The sequence below is a fragment of the Malania oleifera genome, chromosome 3 (assembly GCF_029873635.1).
Source record: "Malania oleifera isolate guangnan ecotype guangnan chromosome 3, ASM2987363v1, whole genome shotgun sequence".
Taxonomy (NCBI): domain Eukaryota; kingdom Viridiplantae; phylum Streptophyta; class Magnoliopsida; order Santalales; family Ximeniaceae; genus Malania; species Malania oleifera.
In genome coordinates, this window is record NC_080419.1 from 37,058,255 (window position 1) to 37,083,604 (window position 25,350).

At 39.6% G+C, this 25,350-nt stretch overlaps 1 protein-coding gene across 1 annotated transcript; it reads left to right on the top strand.

The window, feature by feature from the left end:
* Positions 1-16,082: 16,082 nt before the first annotated feature.
* Positions 16,083-17,458, top strand: LOC131151274 (zinc finger BED domain-containing protein RICESLEEPER 2-like). Its single transcript, XM_058102526.1, has 4 exons — positions 16,083-16,419; positions 16,663-17,193; positions 17,287-17,349; positions 17,442-17,458. The coding sequence occupies exons 1-4, from the start codon at positions 16,083-16,085 to the stop codon at positions 17,456-17,458; spliced, it is 948 nt and encodes a 315-aa protein (XP_057958509.1).
* The last annotated feature ends 7,892 nt before the right edge of the window (positions 17,459-25,350 follow it).

Consider the following 25,350-nt stretch of genomic DNA (forward strand, 5'->3'; position numbering starts at 1 on the left):
TCGTTAGTTAGTCAATCTACATATCTAGGGTCGGGTTCTTACAACCTCCCCTCCTTACAAAAATTTCATCCTTGAAATTTGTAATCTCTCTTTTACCAACTCAACCACATACCCAAACACATACTTGACTCTAGGAAGAGCCGGCAACCACCCACATAGCAGCCACGTCCCAAATACATACATACCCTTAGTTATGGCGGAGGAATACCGTGGTTACATACATACACTGTCTCGGGAGTTCACAATATCACATACTCTCCCAAATACTAACCACACAATACTACTATGATAACAGAGTATTACATACATACATACATACCCATACCGACCCTACTATCAAAACTACCACACAGAATAACTACGGATATTTCTAGCGTATTTTCGTCTCTAACTCCCAATAAGCTTCCTTAACCACGTGATTCCGTCATAGAACCTTCACTAACGGTATCTCCTTGGTACGCAACTTCTGAACTTTACGGTCCAGAATCTGAACGAGTATCTCCTCATATGCCAAAACATCCTCAATCTCTAAATATTCGTAAATAATCACATGCAACAGATCTGACACGAACCTTTTCAACATGGATATGTGGAACACATCATGGATCCTTGAAAGCGTTGGGGGTAGTGCAATCCTATAGGCCATCGGACCCACTTGTTCTAGTATCTTGAATGGTTCGATATACCTCGAGTTCAGCTTGCCCTTCTTCCCGAATCTCATCACCCCTTTCATCGGAGCAATTCTCAGAAATATCTTACCCCCAACCTCGAATTCCAACTCACGATGGCGAACATCCGCGTAACTCTTCTGCCGACTCTAAGCTGATTTAATCCTATCCTTGATTAACCTGACCTTCTCAGAAGCCTGCTGTACGAGTTCAAGATCCAATATCTGCCATTCACTGACCTCATCCCAATATAGAGGAGATCGACACCTTCAACCATTCAATGCCTTGAACGGTGTCATCCCGATACTAGTCTGGAAGCTATTATTGTAGGCAAACTTTACTAACGGTAGAAACTGAATCCAACTACCACTGAAGTCTAATAAACAAGCCCATAACATATCCTCCAAGATCTATATCGTCTTCTCTGACTATCCATCAGTCTCGGGGTGGAATGTTGTACTAAAAGTAAGCTTCATCCCCAGTGCTTCTTGTAAGCTCTTCCAGAATCGAGAAGTAAATCTCGAGTCTCGATCTGAAACAATAGACATCAATACCTCATGCATTCTGACTATCTCCTGCACGTATAGATTTGCTAGCTCTAGGATTTTCAAATTGAAAATTTGCTCCGGCCAAAATGTTGTCGATCAAGACTAAAACCCTGTGGTGGTGTCTGATTGTCGATTCAGCTGAAGATCTAAGGAGAAATTAATAAAAGAGAGGGATTATACCTTTCCCTAGGAGTGATGCCTACGCTGCTCCTACGACAAAACTGCTCCGGTAGGAATGTCGGTGGCGGAGACAGGAATCCAACGGTATCTTCCATTTTCCAATCAGCCTAATATTTGCCAAGAAATTGAGGAGAGTGGGAGAGGAGATGAGAGGAGAGATGTTGGAAGAGAGAGAAAGAGAGATGCGAGGCATGCGTAGGGGGCTCTGCCTAATTGAATTTCTCAATTCAATTTCATCAGGAAGCTAGAAGCTTCCTAATGTTAACCTATATATATATATAAAATACTTTATTATATAGTAATATAATAATATATTATATTATATTAATATATTAATATATTATATTATTTAATTACTCATTTAATTAATTAATTAATTATTATTATTCTTATTATTATTATTATTATTATTATTATTATTATTATTATTATTATTTTGGTTACTACACATGTTAAATCTCTCTAAAACTTTATTTATATAACCTTTCTAAGACAAACCAACCAGTCCTTGGGACCGATCTCGAAATATTTCTATTCCGATCACATACTTTGCCTCTCCCATATCTTTCATTTCAAAGTTTTTACAGAGAAATTCTTTAGTCTCATGTAAGAGACCAAGATCATTAGTTGCAAGCAAAATATCATCAACATACAAAATCAGGAATATAAAGTTACTCCCACTAATCTTCATATATATACACAGATCAACAATGTTTTCTTTAAATCCAAAGGAACCAATGGTATTATTAAACTTAAGATACCATTGTCATGAAGCTTGTTTAGGTCCATATATTGACTTCTTAAGTTTACACACCAAATTTTCTTTCCCTTCAACTGTAAAACCCAATGGTTGATCCATATAAACATCTTCATCTAAATTCCCATTTAGAAAGGCAGTTTTCACATCCATTTGATGTAACTCTTAATCGTAATGAGCTACTAAAGTCATAATAATTCTGAAAGAATCTTTCTTAGAGACTAGTGAAAAAGTCTCTTTATAATCAATACCATTTTTTTGAGTAAAGCCTTTAGCAACAAATCTGGCCTTATAACGTTCAAGGTTACCATGAGAGTCTCATTTGGTTTTAAAAACCCATTTACATCCAACTCTCTTGCCACCTTCTGGCAATTCTACAAGATCCCAAACTTCATTTTGTTCTATAGAATTTAACTTTTCTTTCATGGCATCCATCCATTTATCAGAATTATCACAGCTAATGGCCAAATTGGATCATCTTCAATTCCTAAGTCAAAATATGACTCTTGAAGATAAACCACATAATCATCTGAGATAACAAATCTCTTTTCTCTTTGAGATTGTCTTAATGCAACCTCTTGTGGTCTTTCTATAATAGGTTTACTTTAAATAGCGGGAGTTATAATTTCCTTAATTTCCACATTTGATGGAACCATACTCCCACTAGTTTCATCATTCTCAATGAACCTAGCATTTCCAGTTTCAATTATTCTTGTGACATGATTAGGACAATAAAATATATACCCTTTCAATTTTTCTAGATAACCAATGAAATTACCACTGATTGTTCTTGCATTCAGCTTCTTTTCTTGTGGATTATAAACTTTAATTTTTGCCTGACAATCCCAAACATGCAGGTGTCGTAAACTTGGTTTCTTGTCAGTCCAAAGCTCAAATGGTTTCTTTGGAACTACCTTACTAGGAATGCAGTTTAATACGTACATGGCAATTTTTAAAGCATACATCCACAATGAATTGGGTAAAGACTTTCTACTTATCATGCTCCTAACCATATCCATCAAAGTCCTATTACGCCTTTCTAATACACCATTCTGTTCTAGTGTATCCGGCATTGTGTATTGAGCACAAATACTACATTTTTCAAGGAATCTAGAAAATGGACCAGGTAGTTGTCCAGTTTCATTATACCTTCCATAATATTCACCTCCTCTATCAGATCTAACAATTTTCACCTTTTTGTCTAATTGCCTTTCAACTTCATTTACATAAATCTCCAAAGCATTTACCGCTTGAGATTTATCATGTAGCAAGTAGACATATTCGTAATGTGAAAAATCATCAATAAAGGTGATGAAATATCTATCATTACTAAAGGTATTTATGTCAAAGGGTCCACATATATAAGTGTGTATAATTTCCAGAAGTTGAGTACTCATTGTGGCTCCTTTCTTTGTGTGTCTTGTCTACTTTCCTTCAATACAATCTACACAAATGCCAAGATCAGTGAAATCCAAATCTGGAAGTATTTCACTCTTCACTAATCTTTCCAGTCTTTCTTTGGAAATATGACCTAACCGTCTATGCCATAAGTAAGCAGATCGTTCATTCACTAAATTTCGCCTAGGGCCAATACTATGATGCGAGGTTAAAAGCGTTTCAACATAATGATTATCAAGTTTTAACTTATATAATCCATCACAAAGCATACCACAACCAACCATACAGGTATCCTTAAATAAACTAAAACATCCTTTATTAAAATTACAAGTGTATCCAGAAACATCCAATTTAGATAATGAAAGTAAATTCCTAGAAATACTAGGAACATAAAAAGTCTCATATAAATCCAAAAGATAACCAGTGTCTAGGATTAAATGATAAGTCTTGACAACTTCAACTGACACTTTTATTTTGTTCCCCATGAAGATAAACTTCTCATCTGGGTTTATGTTCCGGATTGTAAGAAATCCCTGCATCATATTAGAAATATGAGTTGTACATCTAGAATCAATCCACCAAGTATTATAAGAAACTTCGGCTAAATTTGATACGAAACATACATAAGCACTAGGCTTACCCTTCCTTTCAAACCAAGCTTTCCGTTTCAAGTAGTACTTCTAGTAATGTCTAGGTTTCCCACAAAAACGACACTTGTCCTTACTTGATACCTTCTTCTGGATATGAGAAAAGGATTCATTATCCTTTAAAGATCCTTTCCCCTTTCCATGCTTTTTTACCTTCTTTTCAGCTCCTTGATTGTTCACATAATGAATAAAGTGAATTCCTTTATTGTTCAGTCATGTTTTCTCTTGAACTAGCATATTGTGCAACTCATGCACATTCCATTTATCTTTCACGGTGTTATAGTTCATTTGAAACGGTCCCTGCTCAGTCGGTAATGAGTTTAAAATGAATTGAACAAGAAAAATTCCATTCACGTCCATTCCCAATGTAACGACCCCGACCCGCCATGTGGGCCCGAAGTGCTACTTTAGTGACATCAGTGTACTTGATACCTTATTCATCAAATATAAAACACACATATGCAGCGGAAATAAAATATAAAATCCTCAAATTACATTACTAGAGTTCTAACTATCTTTATACACAAAAGTATCCATTTTCACATAACTACATCCCATAAAACTAAACAAAAATAAAATCTCTATCTACACACTACCTACATAAATTTACACCACTAGCCCGGCTCCTCTAGCCCGCTAGATCCGATCTCTAGGATTTCCTGAAAAGACAGTTTGTAAAGTAGGGGTGAGGCACAGTTCAGTAAAGGAAAGACTAAGTTAATGTCAGTATGTGGCCAGTATGCATTTAGTGTACAGAAAATAACTAGTTCACCAAGCAGTTAAACACATTTATGAAAAAATTCTTATTTCACACTCACACACACAATTAGCCGAGGATAGAGAAGATTACCCGCCCATACAAGTAGCTTCCCTCTGCTCTAGTACCATTACTGCTACCAGGGCACTCACCTTTCTCAATAAGCCCTCGAAGTTATCTTATTAATTAACCATATTTACATAAATTAACAGATATGCATATAAGACCCTCCCTGTGACAAACACGCCATTTACATCCCCATGGCACGGGTTGTGCGACCCGAAGGTTGGACTAATGTTCTGGGGGATCCACCCAGACAGTAGTCATCCATACTCTTCGCTAACATACTCCGTGGGTACACACAGCTCCAATTGCTGGTCCAATTGCCCTCACCTAAGGGTGCATTCTCCTCATGTAGGCAAATCGAACAAGGCCACCCTACACCTCTCAGCATAGGTGTGGGCACACACGGCCACATAACAAATCTCTAGCAACGGTACCGTGCTCACGCTACACTGGTCCCCAGGGTTCCTAAAGCATATCATGCAATTTAGATAATAGAAATCACCATTTAAAACGTTAATTCACATATATTTCCTGTATTCCAAAAACCTGGTCCCCGGCCACAAAATACAATCTGGCATATAGCCATCAATTAAAACTCGGCCCTCGACCGTCAAATAATAATCCTCGCCCTTGGCCAATCAAAAAAATACTTGGCCACTAGCCATTAGCTCAAACACCTGCATTTCACAAATAGTTCTAGTATTTTCACAAGTATTTCCAGTATTTCTCAAACAATTCAGTATTTCAAAATCCCAAATCCAGATATACGATAATCCATACAAATTAAATCATCTGCCACACAATTTTTCATATTTTAACATATCCATATAAATAAGCAAACTTTTCACTGTTCATTTCATTCAAAAATACCATACGATATATCCTAGGTTTGTAAAATCCATTTTGAACGGTTGATTTCCAAAATAGTCTTTAAATTTCCAAATGAATAAATAAATAAATATATATATATTTATATAAGTATAAAAATTTAATTGATTCAAATTTCATAAAATTGCTGACTTAACTTAATTCCCTTACCCGATTCCTGGAAAAAACCTGATAACACCTCGGCCTGCGCCCCAGGTGTTCAAAAACCCCTGAAATCCTAAAATTCAAATTTCACCATATTATTAGTCATAATTCTTAGAGTAACTTTCTCTAAAATTTCCCTAAGTTCTGAATACCCTAAATAGCCCAATAAAATCCTAAATTATCAAACTTACCCCCGATTTAGGATTGGTACCCCGAAACTCTAATTCGAAAACCCGTTCTGGTTAGATTGTAGGGAATTCCTCCCACGAGTCTCCTGGCAATTTCCGTTCGTTAATGGGGCTTATAGTTTAAGGGAAATTGAGGTAAGTTTGAGATTTGGCCTTACCCCAAGAGATATGCCTATGCCACTCCCATGACAGATCCACTCCAATAGAAATGTCGGTAGCGGTGAGCAGAGTCCAACTGTATTTCTGGATTTTTGATCGGCCAAATATCGGAGACGTGATGGAAGAGAGTGGGAGAGAGAAGACGAGAAGCATGCGGCTGCCTTTGCACTGCGTTGCTTCCTCCTGAAGGATGAAATCCTTCACGATATACTTACTATATATATAATATTATATTATTTAATTAATATTAATTAATTAATTAATCAAAAATTTTTTAAAATTTTGAATTTAAATTTTTAATAATAATTTTAAAATTTTTAATTTTTTTTTTTAGGATCACTACATTCTCCCCTCCTTACAAAAATTTCGTCCTCGAAATTTATTAACTGTAAGAACCCAAACCTTTGTGTATGGGTTAATTATGTAAAAGAGGGGTAAAAATGGAATTTGTACAGAATTCGTCGATGAGGCCATAATTCGTCGATGAAGGTAGAAGGCTTCTCGTCTACAAAATTCAGAGGCTCGTCGACGAGTGAATGCTGAGAGGTTCAGGAAAATATGGAATATCTGGCTCGTCGACAAGGCTGCCGATTCGTTGACGAGGCTAGTGAAGAATTCGTCGACGAGGATACAATTCGTCAACGAATCTACTCGGGTCAAAGGTGCTATAAAAGATATTTTGGGTTGCTTTGGGGCTAAGTTTCCCCAAATGCTCTCCCTCTCTCTCTCTAGAACTCTCCCTACACTCTCTCTCTCTAGTTTTGTTTGCTAATCATTGCCTGGTTCATAAATTCAAGGTTACTGCGAGAATCAATGAAGGATTCTCTACGTTTCTAGCGAATCGGAATCTCGATTCGAGCGTTTTCGGGTTTCAGGCTAAAATCGAGGTAAGACTTGGTTTTCATTTCTGATTCGGTATATGTGTAGTAGTACAAATTGTAAGCATGTATTGTACTGTGATTTGTAGGTTTTGGGGTCTCGGTTTGTAGTTTTGAGGACCGTAGAGTTCGTAGTTGGATTTTGGGTTAAGGTAAGGGGATTCTGTTTATATCAGTTCATTTTCGAAATCAGGATCGGTAAGCCTGTAGGCTACGATCGTATGTATGTTTTGACTACTTATTTGGGGAAATATATCAGGTAAAAATGCGAGATTTTTGGGTTACAGTTTTTCAAAAAAATTGAGGATTTTGGGTATCATCTCTATTTTGTTTGGAAATCTGTTGGTTGTGTTAAAATTATATTATTGAGGTGAACGTAATCCATATTTGCATAAACTGTATACTTGAAATTGTAAATGAAATGATTTGTCGTAAAGCAAATAAGTGTGGTATGTATGGTTGTATGTATTTGTTCCAGGTATTTGTAAAACAACTATGTGGTGGCTAATTACCATACGCTGAAATGTATAGGAACGTGAGTTCCAAAATGATTCCAGGGATTTGTAAAACAGCCATGTATCGGTTAACTACCATAGGTGAGAGTGGCTGGCTCTATATCCGGGGTATGAAATATCACCAGTATGTTCCGGCTGATCATCGAAGGGTGTGTTCTACACCGTATGTAGCAATGTAATCACTGTGGGCCTAGGTCGTCGCAGCGTAGCTATGCATGTGGCAATGTAATCGTTGTGAGACTAGGTGACCTTGTGTAGTTGCGTATGTTGCAATGTAATCACTGTGGGCCTTAGTCGTAGCTTTGTAGTTGTATGTGTAGCAATGTAATCGCTGTGAGACTAGGTGACCTTGTGTAGTTGCATATGTAGCAATGTAATCACTATTGGGCCTGAGTTGTCGCATTGTAGTTGCGTATGTAGCAATGTAATCGATGTGAGACTAGGTAACCTTGTGTAGTTGCGTATGGAGCAATGTAATCACTATTGGGCCTTGATCGTCGCAACGTAGTTGCGTATGTGGCAATGTAATCGCTGTGAGATGAGGTGACCTTGTGTAGTTGCGTACTAGTGTGACGACATTGACCGTATGTATGTATGTATGTATGTATGTTTTGGGTATCGTATGTACTGGAATGATTTTTGTGAAAATACTAGAACTGTATGGAACTGTATGTATATATATGAAACTGTACGAATTGTTTCAAACTGTATCGTATTTTATAGTGTTATGAAGTATGTAAAATAACACTGGTATGCCACACACTAATATAAACTGTTTTCTTCCTTACTGAAAGGTGTCTCACCTCGAATGTACGTACAATGTTTTTCAGGTGTCTCTCAGGTAGCGGTAAGTAGCATCCTAGCATTTGGAAGCAAGGGTTTCGTTGCTACTTCTTGTACCCATTAGGTACGAGTTTTGGTATCCAGGCTGTTGGGATAGTTTTTGTAGACACCTGGGTATGTTTTGTATTATAAGAATGTATATCCTAGGTTGTATAGTATAGACTCTGGTATGATACTGGTTATGTATAAAAGACAGTTTTCCTTTACGTATGTTGGATGAGTATGGATGTTTGTATGTATGTATGTGGGCGTTCGTTCACCCTATGGGGTCGGATTCTCTTGGGTATTTTATCAGTATGTTTAAATTGATACAGAGACAGGTTAGGTTACTAAACTCACACCTGGGACCCACCTGCGGGTTCGGGGCGTGACAACTTGGTATCAGAGCTAACCAGGTTGTTAGGTCTTGTAGACTTGGTTTGGAGTATTGATGTGTACATACCAGAGTATAGGATGTAGGAAATGGGTAGTGTTGGTCGAGGGTTGTTCTGTTACTAGACCGGGATTTGTTAGCGGTATTCCATATTTTTCCTGGGATGACGATTCCAGTAAAGGCATGGCAAACCATTGATGGATTTGTGTCGGTGTGACGGGACAGGCTTAGACCTATGAGAGTAATAGTGGACATGATTAGGTCTGTGATTGTGTTAACTGTGTACGATATAGGAATTCTAATCGATTCCTATTCTGTTTTTAGAATGGAGCCCAAGGATAATAACTTGGAGAGTGGCTCCGAGGAGATGACAAGTGATGAGTCTCCTTCTGTGTCTCGTGATTTGGCGAGACAGGTGATCCAAGAGATTGGGCGGAGGGTTAGGAGACGTGAGAGCTCTCCTATTGATGCGAGGTGCACCATCGAGAGGTTCACACGCATGCACCCTCCGACATTTATGGGAGGACTTGATCCGATAGTGGCGGAGGACTAGATTGAGAAGATCGAGAGGATTTTAGGAGTCCTCCACTGCACTGAGAAGTAGAAGGTCTTGTATGCTACCTTACAGTTGACTGGGGAGACAGGGCGATGGTGGACGGCAGTGAGCCTGCTTGAGACGCAGAGAGCTGGTCCATCTGATATGACGTGGGGCCGCTTCAAGGAGGTATTTTTCGAGAGATACTTTTTGGTCTTCACTCGAGATGCGAAGGCCCATGAGTTTTCGAGTCTGACGCATGGAACTTTGATGGTGCAGAGGTATGCTGCCAGATATATCGAGTTATCTCGATTTGCGCCATACTTAGTTCCGAATGAGCAAGAGAAGTCTCGGAGGTTCGAGAGGGGTCTGAGGAAAGACATCCGCTGTCTTATGGGGATGCTGTAGATCCGTGAGTTCTCTATCCTAGTGAATAAAGCCACCATAGTTGAGACTGACCTTCGGGGAGATGAAATAGTGCAAGTTTAGGGGAAGAGGCCAGTATCTTCTGGTCCTCAGAGTGGTCCTCAGCAGAGTAAGTGGAAGAAGAAAAAGAATTACAGCTCTAGTTATCAGCAAAACACCGAGCAACTGAGTTATCAGGGGGATCCATCCTCCGCACCATGCGCCAAATGCCATAAATGGCACGATGGCGAATGTTAGCCATTCTGAGGTGTCTTCTACAACTGTGGCAAGTCGGGCCACATGGCGAAGAGCTGTTAGGAACAGAGGAAGATTATGCCTGCACAGAGCCAGAACCGTGGGGATAATCAGATGCCTCGAGGGAGTTACCAGGCAATCACGGCTCCGATGAGAGTATATTCACTTACTCTAACAAATGCAGAACACTCTGGGAATGTGGTGACAAGTACTATGTTATTGCTTTCGAATAGAGCTGTTGTTTTATTTGATTTGGGGGCAACCCATTCGTTCATATCTGCTAGTTTTGTGAAATTGTGTGGAGCGGAATCTATTGTGATGAATGAAATATTGTTTGTGACTACGCTTACTGGGAGTGTAACAATTTGTAGTAAGATGTTAGGAAATTGCCCTGTTGTGATTCAGGAGAGACTGCTATCGGCAAATCTTGTGGTATACGACATGTCAGGTTTCGACGTCATACTGGGAATGGATTGGTTATTCTCCAGCTATGCGGTGATTGATTGTCGTAAGAAGGTAGTAGTGTTCAGACCTCCTGGAGAGCAAAAGTATGAATTTGTGGGATTGTGTGTGCGTTCGACGCCACAGATTTCGTCGGCACTACAGGCGAGAAGGTTACTCTTGGATGGTTGTCAGGGGTACCTAGCTTGCATGAAGAACTGCCATGGGATGTGTTGAGACTCGAGAAAATTCGGGTGGTCAACGAGTTTTCGGATGTGTTTCCTAAAGAACTACTCGGTTTACCTCTAGATCGGGAGGTGGAGTTTACGATAGAGTTGCTGCCTGGTAAGGCACCGATCTCTAAAGCTCCGTACCGGATGGCTACAGCAGAACTTCGAGAGTTGAAGGAGCAGTTACAGGAATTACTAGACCAGGGTTTTATTCGACCGAGTGTTTCGCCCTGTGGAGCTCTTGTATTATTTGTGAAGAAGAAGGATGGGTCAATGCGTATGTGCATTGACTACCATGAGATCAACAAAGTGATGGTGAAGAACTGTTACCCTTTGCCTAGTATAGATGATCTTTTTGACCAGCTGCAGGGAATGCAGGTCTTTTCGAAGATTGACCTACGGTTAGGGTATCATCAAGTGAAGGTTAGATCTGAGGATGTAGCGAAGACTGCTTTTCGAACTAGATATGGTCACTACGAGTTTTTGGTCATGCCTTTTGGGTTGACAAATGCTCCAGCAGTGTTCGTGGATCTGATGAATAGGGTTTTCCATGAGTACCTAGATTGATTCGTAGTGATATTCATTGAAGACATTCTGGTATATTCGAGGAGTACGGAAGAGCATGTGGAACATATGGGGTTAGTGTTACCGATTCTGTGGGAGAAGAAAATGTATGCTAAGTTGAAGAAGTGTGAGTTTTGGTTGAATCTGGTCACGTTTTAGGCCATGTGGTGTCTGAGGGAGGTATCTTTGTTGATCCTAGCAAGATCGAAGCTGTGGTCGACTAGGCTAGATCGAAAAGTGTGCAAGAGGTTCGAAGTTTTCTGGGACTGGCGGGTTACTATCGTCGGTTCGTAGAGGGTTTCTCTAAGTTGTCTGGACCTCTGACACGATTGACTAAGAAGGGGGTGAAGTTTGACTGGACTAGTGATTGTGAGCAGTGCTTTCTCGAGTTGAAGCACCTGCTGGTTACCGCTCCCGTTTTGACCATTCCTTCGGGGGATGGGTGTTTTTTGATCTACAGCGATGCATTCCTAAAGGGTTTGGGATGTGTGCTTATACAACAGGGTAAGGTGGTGGCTTATGCTTCTCGGCAACTTAAGGAGTATGAGAAGAATTACCTTACGCATGATTTAGAATTGGCTACTATTGTTTATGCCCTTAAGATCTGGCGACACTACCTGTACGGTGTTCAGTGTGAGATTTTCACTAACCACAAAAGCCTCAAGTACTTTTTCACGCAGAAGGAGCTGAATATGAGGCAGAGGTGGTGGCTATAGTTGATCAAGGACTACGATTGCACGATCAGTTACCACCCGGGGAAAGCTAATAAGGTAGTGGATGCGTTGAGTCGGAAGTCAGTGCATGTAGAAGTAACTGCAGTTGTAGCTCAGCATCATGTCAGGTGAGATCTGGAAAGCCTTGGTGTGGAGTTGGTGTCTAGTGATCATCATGCTTTCATAGCTATCTTGGTAATCCAACCGACTTTGTTTGAGCGTATTAAAGTTGCGCAGGCTAATGATGTGGAGTTAACTGAGATTGTGGAGAAAGTGTAGCAGGGTTTGGATGCGGATTTTAACATCTCTGACAGAGGTGTGTTGAGGTTTGGGATGAGGCTATGTGTTCTAAACGACGACGAGATCAGAAGGACAATTCTGGGGGAAGCGCATCATTCTTTGTATACGGTACATCCGGGTAGTACGAAGATGTATCGGGATTTGCGCGAGTCCTTCTGGTGGAGTGGTATGAAAAGGGATATTGCCCGGTTTGTGGAGCGGTGTCTAACGTGTCAGTAGGTGAAAGCTGAACATCAGAGACCGGCAGGACCGCTGCAGCCTCTGCCTATTCCGGTGTGGAAGTGGGAGCACATTCCATGGACTTTGTTACCGGATTACTGACAACGCTTCATAGGCAGAACGCTATTTGGGTAATTATGGACAAGTTGACGAAATCCGCTCACTTTGTACCGACGAAGGTTAGCTACCCTTTGAGTAGGCTAGCTGATATGTACGTGCATGAGATTGTGATAATGCATGGGGTACCGGTGTCCATTATTTCAGATCAGGATCCGAGGTTCTTGATTTTGGAAGAGTTTGCAGGAACCATTGAGGACGAAACTTACTTTCAGTACAGTGTTCCACCCTCAGACTGATGGACGGTCGGAGAGGACAATACAGACCTTGGAGGATATGTTACGGACTTGTGTATTGGACTTCGGTGGTAGTTGGATCTAGTTTTTTCCACTAGTGGAGTTTGCCTATAACAATAGCTTCCAGGTTAGTATAGGATGGCACTAGTCGAGGCTTTGTATGGTCGGAGGTGTCGATCTCCTTTGTATTGGGATGAGGTCGATGAACGTCAGGTTTTAGGACTTGAACTCGTGCAGCAGGCATCTAAGAAGGTAGGTTTGATCTAGGAAAGGATTAAATCAGTTCAGAGTCGGCAGAAGAGTTATGCGGATGTTCGCTGCTGTGAGTTGGAGTTCGAGGTAGAGGGTAAAGTATTCCTTAGAATCGTTCCGATGAAGGGAGTGATGAGAATTGAAAGGAAGGGCAAGTTGAGCCCGAGCTATATCGGACCATTCGAGGTTATTGAGCGAGTGGGTCCAGTCGCCTACAGAGTTGCGCTACCCCTAGCATTCTTGAGGGTCCACGATGTGTTTCAAGTATCCATGCTTAGAAGGTACGTGTTTGATCCATCTCATTTTATTAGTAGGGGTGAGCATAATTCGGTGAAAATCGAATTAACTGGCCAAAATTGGCCGGTTCGATTCGGGTAAAAAATCTGGTTCGGTCGGTTCTGTTAAAAATCTACAAATTTTTGGTTAATCGGTTTCGGTTCGGTTAACGGTTAAAAAAATATCGGTTAACCGATTAACTGAATTACTAATACTTTATATTTTTAATATAATTTATAATAGGGCAATTGGGGCCGTCGGGATCGGGCGACTCGGGCTTGGCCGCTTGGGGCTTGGGGCTTGGGCCTGGGGGGAAAAAAAGGCTTCGTGCCTTCATTCACTTCACACTTCACACAAGCACACTCATGGTCCAGTGTCCACAGACTCACAGTGGCAGTGGGGAATGGGGATTGGGGATTAAAGTTATGGACTTAGGGTTTCTCACTTCCTCAGTTTCTCTGCGCTCTGCCAAGTGCCGATCTGCCCCGCACGGTGCACGCCCGCAGGCCGCAGCTCTCTTGCCTCTCCATCGGAGTTATCGACTCATCGGACCACCTCTTGGAGAGTCGGAGTCAGCAAATCCCCTCTGGCCTCTTCGTTGTCTTCGAGTCTTTGGCAGCTCGGCTCTCTAGAGTCCAGCCTTTCGTCTCAGTCCTCAGCGTCTCAGACTCTCAGCCACCAGCTCGTCGTGCAAACCCGGACCCCAGTAAGTCTTCCTCTTCTCCTCCTCCTCCTTTTCTTCTTCTTCTTCTTTTTCTTCCACTTTTGTTATTATATTTATGTGCGTTTTTTGGGTTTGCATTTATCGACATTTTTGCTACTTCATTTTTAATTTCTGGTAGAAATTATTAGAAGGTTAAGAATGGAAAATATGATTTGTCTTTGAAGTTGATTTTGCATTTAGGATGAGTATTTCTATTTTAGTACAACCTTCAGATTATTCAACAAATTTGGTTTCGTGTGTATCAACGAATTCAGCTTCAAAATATTTAATGGATGCTCCCAAACACCACCTTAGAGCCATGAAAATCAGGTGAAATCTGGAGAAAATTTATCCTAGTTCTTGGTTAGTTTTATTGGAATGCATTATTTAGTGCTTGAAAATTTTAAATCTTGAAAGTTCAATGAGAACATATTCCATTGAAACATTATCAAGTGTTTGCTTCCATTTTATTTTGTGGAAAAATGTTGTATTGTAATTTTATTTTCTTTTAGCTAGAAATAAGTGATGCAAATTTATTCATTAAAATGCTATTCACAACAAATGCATCAATTAAATTTCAGTGGGATGATCAACGCGTGCTCATTGCATGCATTTTTAATAATTGAAACCCAGAACCACATTTTTTGAGCTTTCTGCATATGATTGCCACTTGCTAAGTTATGAATATAAATGCAATAGGTAAGCATATTGTTTTATGTAAAAGTTTTTAAGGTAAGAATGCTTTATGTTGTGATCAGAGTATTTTTTTAAAAAATTTGGATTAGTACTCTTCTATGATGGACTTTACCCTTCTTTTTTATTTTTTTCAGATATTAAAGGGAAAATGAGCAATGACTTGCCTATAGAGGTGGAGGTGCTAAACTTGGAGGATGCAATAATGACACAAGCTAATTCCCAACATCGGCCTTCAAATCTCAGTATGACAAGTGAGAGTGCTACTAATCCTCCTACTCAATCTAATCAAAAAGTTAGGAAGAGAATGAGACCAAGATCTGAAGTGTGGGATCACTTCACTAAATTTGTGACGGAGTCTGGTGAAATTAAGGTAAGTGTCATTATTGTCATATTGATTACTGTGCTGATCCTAAAAAGAATGGTACGGGCACACTTAGATATCATATGGTTAGATGTGCACAAAATCCACATGTTGAAGAAACAAAATAGACACAATTAAATTATCAACCAGCCTTAAAAAATGCAGAGGGCTCAGAGGCAACTCTTACAAATTGGAAATTTGACCAAGAGGCAATTCGAAAGGCATTATCTTACATGCTTACTGTTGATGAATTGCCTTTTAAATTTGTAGAGAATATGGGATTCAAACATCTTATGAAAGTTGCATGCCCTCGTTTTCGAATTCCATCAAGATGGACAATTTCTAGGGATTGTTATGACCTTTACATGGAAGAGAGGTTAAAGTTGAAAAAGTTTTTGAAAACCTCCTCTCAAAGGGTTAGTTTCACAACTGATACATGGACTTCTTTGCAAAAGGTCAATTATATGTGTTTGACTGCACACTTTATAGATAATGATTGGAAATTGAACAAAAAGATCCTTGACTTTTGTCCAATTTGTAGTCATAAAGGTGAAGAGATAGGTATGGCCATTGAGAGGTGTTTGCTTGACTAGGGAGTTGATAATGTGTTTACAATGACTATAGATAATGCAAGTTCAAATGATGTTGTAATTGCCTACATAAAAAGAAAAGTTTCAAATTAGAGAAAAGACATTTGTGGAGGAAAATTCTTGCACATGAGGTGCATTGCACATATAATTAACCTAGTTGTGCAAAATGGTTTGAAAGAAATGGGGGATTCAGTTGCTCGTGTTAGAGACGCAGTCAGATATGTTAGGCATTCACCTGCTAGGTTGAAAAATTTCAAGCATTGTGCAGAAGTAGAAAAAGTAGAATGCAAAAAGATGTTATGTCTAGATGTTAGCACTCGATGGAATTCTACTTATTTGATGCTAGACACGGCTCAAAGATATAAAATGGCTTTTGAACGGTTTAGGGATGAAGATCCTTCATTTAGAATTGAGCTTGAGACTAGGGATGGCATACCAAGTAGTTTTGATTGGGAACAAGTTAGAAAATTTGTGATGTTTTTGGAACACTTCTATGAACTCACTATACGAGTTTCAGGTTTTTTTTATGTTACAAGTAATACCTTTTTTGATGAAATTAGTGGGATTGATTGTCTTCTAAAAGAGTGGGAAAATAGTGATGACCTAGAGTTGAGTTTAATGAGCATGAAAATGAAGGATAAATACAACAAGTACTGGGGAAACATTGACAAAATGAATATGTTGATTTTTGTTGCATCTGTTCTTGACCCTAGATGTAAGTTGGGATTTGTGCAATATGCTCTTTCTACTATGTATGAAGGTGACAAAGGTTTATTGGTGGGGAAAAAGGTTCAAGATACAACAATGGAATTGTTTGCTAAGTATAAAAAGTTGTCACAATCTAAAAATGAAGAATCAAACAGGAGTGAAACTTCAAGCTCGACTTGCTCCACTAGTCAAGGTGAAGCAGCAGAACGAAAGTTCAAAGTTTTGTATCAAAAGTACAAGACTCAAATTGGAGGTGGAGATAATAAATCAGAGTTGGATAGGTATTTGGGGGAGGATTGTGAAAAGGACGTGGAGGGTTTTGATGTTTTGGAGTGGTGGAGGTTAAATAGTCAAAGGTTTCTCGTCCTTTCACATATGGTTCATGATGTTTTAGCAGTACCCATCTCTACAGTTGCTTCAGAGTCTGTTTTTAGCACAGGGGGGTGTGTTCCTAATGCCTTTAGGATTTCTTTGACTCTTAAAATTGTTCAAGCTCTTATCTGTACACAGGATTGGATACGGGGTTCACATACTCCAATTAAGGTTGAAGAAGACATAGATGACCTTGAAAATCTAGAAAAAGGTAATTTTATATTTAGATATTGTCAAAAATTTTCATTTGTTCATTGAATGATTAATTATTACAACTTACGAGTGCCTCTATACAATTTTTTAGAGTTGTCAAAGGTTGCATTGGAGTCCACAATTGGTGAAAAAGACAAACAAAGAAAGACAAAGGGTTGGTTTCATACTTTCATATTGAGATTATGTTTTAGTGTTTTGTCATATAAATTACATGCTATCAATTATCATTATTTTGGTTTGTTGCAGACTTACAGGTGAAATAAGCAGAGAAATTGTGCTTTGTATTTTGCAATGTAAGAAGCTGAAAAGTGGGAGATTCTAATACAAGAAGCCATGAAATTGTAGCTGTCACTTGTCAGCTGATGTATGAAGCATTGAAGTCCTAGTTTTTTATTTTAATTTTTTAGAAACAATTTATATTTTATGTTTGTTTTTTATTTTTATTTTGCACAAACTATTTACATTGGTCTGTAATATAATATTATGAACTTTGTACTCTTGAACTCAAATCCAAGTAGACACTGTAGACCTTTAAATTTTTTGTTTGGTCTGTGATTATATTTTTTTAGGAAGATTTTCTAGATTGTTTTGGTATGCAGCTGATTTTATTTTTACATTTATTAGATTTTATGTAAACAGGGTCCTATACTTCTATTTTTACATTGATTAGATTTTATCTAAACAGGGATAAGACACCTAACTAACTAGTTGCGAGCCTCTGATGGTGTCATTATAGATTTTTTTTTTCTTCAAAATTAAGAGTTTCTTAATTCAGCTAACGGTGGGTAACCCTACCCCCAATTCACTCCACCCCAATTTTTTTTTTTTCTATTGAATTCTGGGATTGTCTTGCTTAATTTGCCTTTAGTAGAAACTAAACTTGTGCTTATACTCGTCATTTGGTTTGGCAATTTTATAAACACTGGTTAATGGTTATGCTTCTTGTGAACAACCCTATTTTGCTTATGTAAGTGCATTAAGGAGTTTAATTAAGTTAGCTTATACTCGTTATTATTATTATTATTATTATATTTTGTCGTTGTTTTTCTTGTTTTGGGTTCTTTGTTCTATGGTAAGATATCATTTTTATTAATAAAATTAATAAATAAGGTATTTAATTAAGTTGGATTTGGTTTTTTAATTTTTTTTGTATAATAATCAATTTTAAATAAAATCGGTTAACCGAATTACCCGTTCGGGTAATTCGATCGGGTCCGGTTCGGTTTCCGCGAACAATTCGGTCGGTTCAGTTAATGCTTTTATTTAACTGAATTTTTTGGTTAATTCGGTTAATTACTCGAATTTGGCCGAATCGACCGTTTGCTCACCCCTAGTTATTAGTTATGATGAGTTGGAAGTCAGGGATACTTTAGCGTATGAGGAGATACTTGTTTAGGTTCTGGATTGTAAAGTTTAGAAGCTTCGTACCAAAGAGATACCGCTAGTGAAGGTATTATGGCGGAACCATGAGATTGAGGAAGCTTCTTGGGAACTAGAAACGAAAATACACGAGAAGTATCCGCATTTGGTTGAGTAGTATTTGGATAACAGGGTGGTACAAGTATGTATGTATGTATGTAAACCTCTGTTATCATATTGTAGTTAGTGGTTAGTCTCTGGGAGGGTCCTGTTGTATTGTAAGCTCTCGAGACTACATATGTATGTGACCACGGTATTCCTCCGCCATAAGTGAGGGAATGTATGTATGTATTGTAACGGGGTTACGTATAAATGGCCACCGTATTCTCTAGAGGGTGTATGTATGTATCGTAACGGGGCTGCGTATAAATGGCCACCGTATTCTCTAGAGTATGTATGTATGTATGTATGATGACGAGGCTGCGTATAAATGGTTGTCGTATTTGTAGAGTATGTATGTATGTAGTAGTATGAAGGTGTTCGTAATGAGAGATTGTAAATTTCGGGGACGAAATTTTTTTAAGGAGGGGAGTTTGTAAGAATTCGAACCTTGGTGTATGGGTTAATTATGTAAAAGAGGGGTAAAAATGGAATTTGTACAGAATTCATCGATGAGGCTATAATTCATCGACGAAGGTAGAAGGCTTCTCGTCGACGAAATTCAGAGGCTCGTCGACGAGTGAATGCTGAGAGGTTCAGGAAAATTTGGAATATCTTACTCGTCGACAAGGCTGCCGATTCGTCTATAAGGCTAGTGAAGAATTCGTCGACGAATCTACTCGAGTCAAAGGTGCTATAAAAGATATTTTGGGTTGCTTTGGGGCTAAGTTTCCCCAAATGCTCTCCCTCCCTCTCTTTAGAACTCTCCCTACACTCTCTCTCTCTAGTTTTGTTTGCTGATCATTGCTCGGTTCATAAATCCAAGGTTACTGCGAGGATCAGTGAAGGATTCTCTACGTTTCTAGCGAATTGGAATCTCGATTCGAGCATTTTTGGGTTTCGAGCTAAAATCGAGGTAAGGCTCGATTTTCATTTCTGATTCAGTATATGTGTTGTAGTACGGATTGTAAGCATGTACTGTACTGTGATTTGTAGGTTTCGGGGTCTTGGTTCGTAGTTTTGAGGACCGTAGAGTTTGTAGTTGGATTTCGGGTTAAAGTAAGAGGATTCTAGTTATATCAGTTCATTTTCGAAATCAGGATCGGTAAGCCTGTAGGCTACGATAGTATGTATGTTTTGACTACTTATTTGGGAAAATCTATCAGGTAAAAATGCGGGATTTTCAGGTTATAGTTTTTTGGGAAAATTGAGGATTTCGGGTATCATCTCTATTTTGTTTGGAAATCTGTTGGTTGTGTTAAAACTATATTATTGAGGTGACCATAATCCATATTTGCATAAACTGTATACTTGAAATTGTAAATGATATGATTTTCCGTAAACCAAATAAGTGTGGTATGTATGGTTGTATGTATTTGTTCTAGGTATTTGTAAAACAGCTATGTGGTGGCTAATTACTGTACGCTGAAATGTATAGGAACGTGAGTTCCAAAATGATTCCAGGGATTTGTAAAACAGCCATGTATCGGTTAACTACCGTGGGCGAGAGTGGCCGGATCTTTATCCAGGGTGTGAAATATCACTAGTATGTTCCGGTTGGTCACCAAAGGGTGTGTTCTACACCGTATGTAGCAATGTAATCACTGTGGGCCTAGGTCGTCGCAGTGTAGCTATGCATGTGGCAATGTAATCGTTGTGAGACTAGGTGACCTTGTGTAGTTGCGTATGTTGCAATGTAATCATTGTGGGCCTGAGTCGTTGCTTCGTAGTTGTATGTGTAGCAATGTAATCGCTGTGAGACTAGGTGACCTTGTGTAGTTGCGTACGTAGCAATGTAATCACTATTGGGCTTGAGTCATCGCATTGTAGTTGTGTATGTAGCAATGCAATCGATGTGAGACTAGGTGACCTTGTTTAGTTGCGTATGGAGCAATGTAATCACTATTAGGCCTTGATCGTCGCAGCGTAGTTGCATATGTGACAATGTAATCGCTGTGAGACGAGGTGACCTTGTGTAGTTGCATACTAGTGTGACGACATTGACCGTATGTATGTATGTATGAATGTATGTATGTATGTTTTGGATATCGTATGTATTGGAATGGTTTTTGTGAAAATACTGGAACTGTATGTATATGTATGAAACTGTATGAATTGTTTCAAACTGTATCGTATTTTATAGTGTTATGAAGTATGTAAAATAACACCGGTATGCCACATACTGATATAAACTGTTTTCTTTCTTACTGAGAGGTGTCTCAACTCGAATGTACGTACAATGTTTTTCAGGTCCCTTAGGTAGCGGTAAGTAGCATCCTAACATTTGGAAGCAAGGGTTTCATAGCTACTGCTTGTACCCATTATGTACGAGTTTTGGTATCCAGGCTATTGGGATAGTTTTTGTAGATACCTGGGTATGTTTTGTATTATGAGAATGTATATCCTAGCTTGTATAATATAGACTCTAGTATGATACTGTTTATGTATAAAATACAGTTTTCCTCTGCGTATGTTGGATGAGTATGGATGTTTGTATGTATGTATGTGGGCGTTCGTTCACCCTATGGGGTCGAACTCTCTTTGGTATTGTATCATGTATGTTTAAATTGATACATAGACAGGTTAGGTTACTAAACTCACACCTAGGACCCACCTGCGGGTTCGGGGTGTGACGTAACTATTTTCAATCACATTCTTAACTCACGATCCCTGTCTATAGAAGAGTCGGTAGCCACCCACATAACGGCCCCGTCCCACGTTTATTAACTACCCTTACTTATGGCGGAAGAATACCGTAGTTACAATGCCACTTTTGGGAAATTACAATATCCATATGAATTTTCCCAAAAACTATCCACAATTAAAACTATACACAACTAACCACACAACCTACTCTAATCCCTTTATATGCAACCATACCTTACCTGTCTGGCACTAGTCCTCGCTGAACTATTGCGGGTACTTCTGGCGTAATTCCGTTTCTAACTCCCAAGAAACCTCCTCAACTGCATGATTTCGCCACAACATCTTCACTAACGGTATATCCTTAGTACGCAGTTCCTGTATTTTCTGATCCAAAATCTGAACTGGTACCTCCTAGTACGCCAGAGTATCCCCGATCTCCAACAATTCATAATTGATCACATGCGAGGGGTTTGGAATGTACCTCCTCAACATGGACACGTGAAACACGTCATGTATTCTGGATAGCGCTGGGGGTAATGCTCTTCTGTACGCCACTGAACCAATCCTTTCTAGAGTCTTGAACAGTCCAATGTATCTAGGGCTCAGCTTGCCCTTCTTTCCATACCTCATCACTCCCTTCATCGGAGCAATCCTCAAGAATATCATATCCCCTATTTCGAATTCTAGCTCCCGTCAGCGAGTATCCGCATAACTTTTCTGCCGACTCTGGGCTGCTTTAATCCTTTCCCTGATAAGTTCAACCTTTGTAGAGGTCTACTAAACAAGTTCTGGTCCCAAAATTTGCCGCTCACCTACTTCATCCTAGTACAATGGAGATCTACATCGGTGACTATACAAAGCCTCATATGGTGCCATTCCAATGCTAGCCTAGTGATTGTTATTGTATGCAAACTCAACCAATGGCAAATATCAGATCCATTTGCCCCAAAAATCTAACACACATGCCCGCAGCATATCCTCGATAATTTGAATGGTTCGTTCAGACTGTCCATCTATCTAAGGGTGAAATGCAGTAGTGAAAATGAGTTGAGAACCGAACGCTCCCTGCAAACTCTTCCAGAAACGGGAAGTGAACTACGGATCCCAATCTGAAACGATGGACATGGGTAGGCACGCCATGTATTCTGACTATCTCCTAAACATAGAGTTCTACTAGTTTATCCATGGAATAAGTGGTTCTAACTGGAATGAAATGGGCAGTCTTTGTCAATCTGTCAACCACTACCCATATGACATTCTGCCCATGCAACACTGAAGGCAATCCCGATACAAAGTCCATCAAGATATGCTCACACTTCCACGTAGGGATGTCCAGTGGTTGAAGTGGTCCCACTAGCCTCTGGTGTTCTGCCTTCACCTGCTGACATGTCAAGCACTGACCCACAAATTTAGAAATTTCCCTCTTTATGTTACTCCACCAGAATGATTTTCGTAAGTCTCTATACATCTTCGTGCTACCTCGGTGAACAGTATAGAGAGAACGGTGAGCTTCCTCTAGAATTGTCTTCTTTATCTCTGCGTCATCTGGCACACACAAATGAGTGTGAAATCTGAGAACTCCATCCTCAGCAACATTAAAGTCTGTGTGCTGCTTCTTCTGTATTTTCTCTATAATCTCCATCAACTCTGCATCTTTCAACTGAGCTGTTCTAATTCTCTCCCGTAAATACGGTTGAACCACCAGACTAGAAATGAACGCCAGATGATTTCCTTCTACCAATTCTACACCCAACCTCTCCAAGTCCATCATAATCTGGTGTGAAGCCGTAACTGCTGAGGCTGACGTACCCTCAGATTTCCAGCTCAATGCATCGGCTACCACGTTCGCCTTTCTTGGGTAATAGCTAATGGTGCAGTCGTAATCCTTTATCAACTCAAGCCATCTGCGCTGCCTCATATTCAACTCCTTCTAGGTGAAGAATTACTTAAGACTCTTATGGTCAATAAAGATCTCGCACCTTACACCATAAAGGTAGTGTCACCAGATCTTCAATGTAAACACAATTGCTACAAGCTCCAAGTCGTGTGTAAGATAGTTCTTTTCATACTCTTTCAGCTGACGAGACGCATATGCAATGACTTTCCCTTACTGCATTAGAACACAACCAAGTCCCTTTTATGATGCGTCACTGTAAATTACAAACCCACCCTCACCTGATGGAAGGGTCAACACTGGGGTAGTGACTAGACGCTGCTTCAATTCCTGGAAGCTCTGCTCACATTCGTCGGTCCAGTCAAACTTCACATTCTTTCTCGTGAGTCGAGTCAAAGACCCTGATAATCTGGAGAACCCATCAACAAATCGGCGGTAGTATCCGGCAAGACTTAGAAAACTTCTAACTTCCTGTACGTTCTTCGGCCTTGCCCAGTCAACTACAACCCCCACTTTTCTCGGATCCACTGAAATTCCTTCCTTGGATACTACATGACCCAGAATTGCAACCTGTTCTAGCCATAATTCACATTTCTTAAGTTTAGCAAATAACTTCTTTTTCCTGAGCACTTGAAGTACCATTCTCAGATGAGCATCATGCTCCTTAAGGCTCCTCGAGTAAACCAAAATATCATCTATGAACACAATAACAAACTGGTCTAAGCACTCGTGGAATACCCTTTTCATTAGATCCATAAATACCGTTGGAGCATTCGTCAACCCAAACGGCATAACCAAGAACTCGTAAAGGCCGTACCGAGTCCGAAAAGCAGTTTTCGATACATCATATGATCTAACCTTCACCTGATGACATCCAAATCGTAAATCGATTTTAGAGAAAATCTGCGTGCCCTAAAGCTGATCAAACAGGTCATCAATTCGGGGTAATGGATACTTGTTCTTCACTATTACCTTATTAATCTCTTGGTAGTCGATGCACATCCTCATCAACCCGTCCTTCTTCTTCACAAACAACACCGGTGCACCCCAGGGCGATACACTCGGTCTGATAAACCCCTTGTCTAGAAGCTTTTGTAGTTACTCCTTTAACTCCTTTAATTCAGCTGGAGCCATTCTGTATGGGGCTTTGGAGATTGGTGTTGTCCCTAGGATCAGATCAATTACAAATTCCACCTCCCGATCAAGAGGCAACCCCAGTAAATCCTCTGGAAAAACATCAGAGAACTCCCTTATCACTGGGATATCTTCCAACTTGAGTTCCTCCTTCGGCGCTTCCTTCACCACTACAAGGTAACCATGGCATCCCCCCAAAAGTAACCTCTTTGCTTGGATAGCCGAAAGGATCCGTGGTGTCAAACGCACACACGACCCAACAAATACAAACTCCTGCTCCCCAGGAGGTCTGAATACCACCTCCTTACTGCGATAATCAATGCTCGCGTACGTGGATGCCAGCCAGTCCATACCTAGAATAATATCAAAACCATGCATATCAAGGACTATCAAATTAGCAAGCAACACTTTCCCCTGAATCTCCACTGGATAATCCCTGATCACCTTACTACACACTAACACTGACCCTGTCGGTGTGCCCACTACTAACTCTGTCTCTAAGAGTTGAACCTTTAACCCACATAATTTAAAAAATCCCCGAGACACAAACGAGTGGGTTGTACCTAAATCAAATAATACAATGACACTATCTGTCAGCATGTAAATAGGATATAACCCGACTTCAAAATTTCACTTTTAACATAATTAATGCAAATATGGAATAATGGAATTGATATAATATACAGGTTCTAATTTAATAATATTCATATCCCAATTCTATCACAAACCATTGAGGTAAAAATCACCATCCTAACATTAGCTTCACACATATACCCACTAATCCTAATATTCCAATCTAAATTTTCTGAGTTCAAGTCCTTCAACCCAGAAACAAAACCATCGATGGATTTACCATGGTTTTCTGAAACTCGCGACTGATTCAGAAAATCACAAAAGTCCGTCAATAGATTTCTGCCTTCAAGCTTCCAGACCAAAACCCATCTTAACCTACCCAATCCTATC

Coding starts and splice junctions, on each gene's coding strand:
- LOC131151274 (XM_058102526.1), top strand. CDS start 16,083: ATGGGGGATTCAGTTGCTCGTGTTAGAGACGCAGTCAGATATGTTAGG. Junction 16,420..16,662: donor ACTCACTATACGAGTTTCAG/GTTTTTTTTATG, acceptor CTATGTATGAAG/GTGACAAAGGTTTATTGGTG. Junction 17,194..17,286: donor CCTTGAAAATCTAGAAAAAG/GTAATTTTATAT, acceptor ACAATTTTTTAG/AGTTGTCAAAGGTTGCATTG.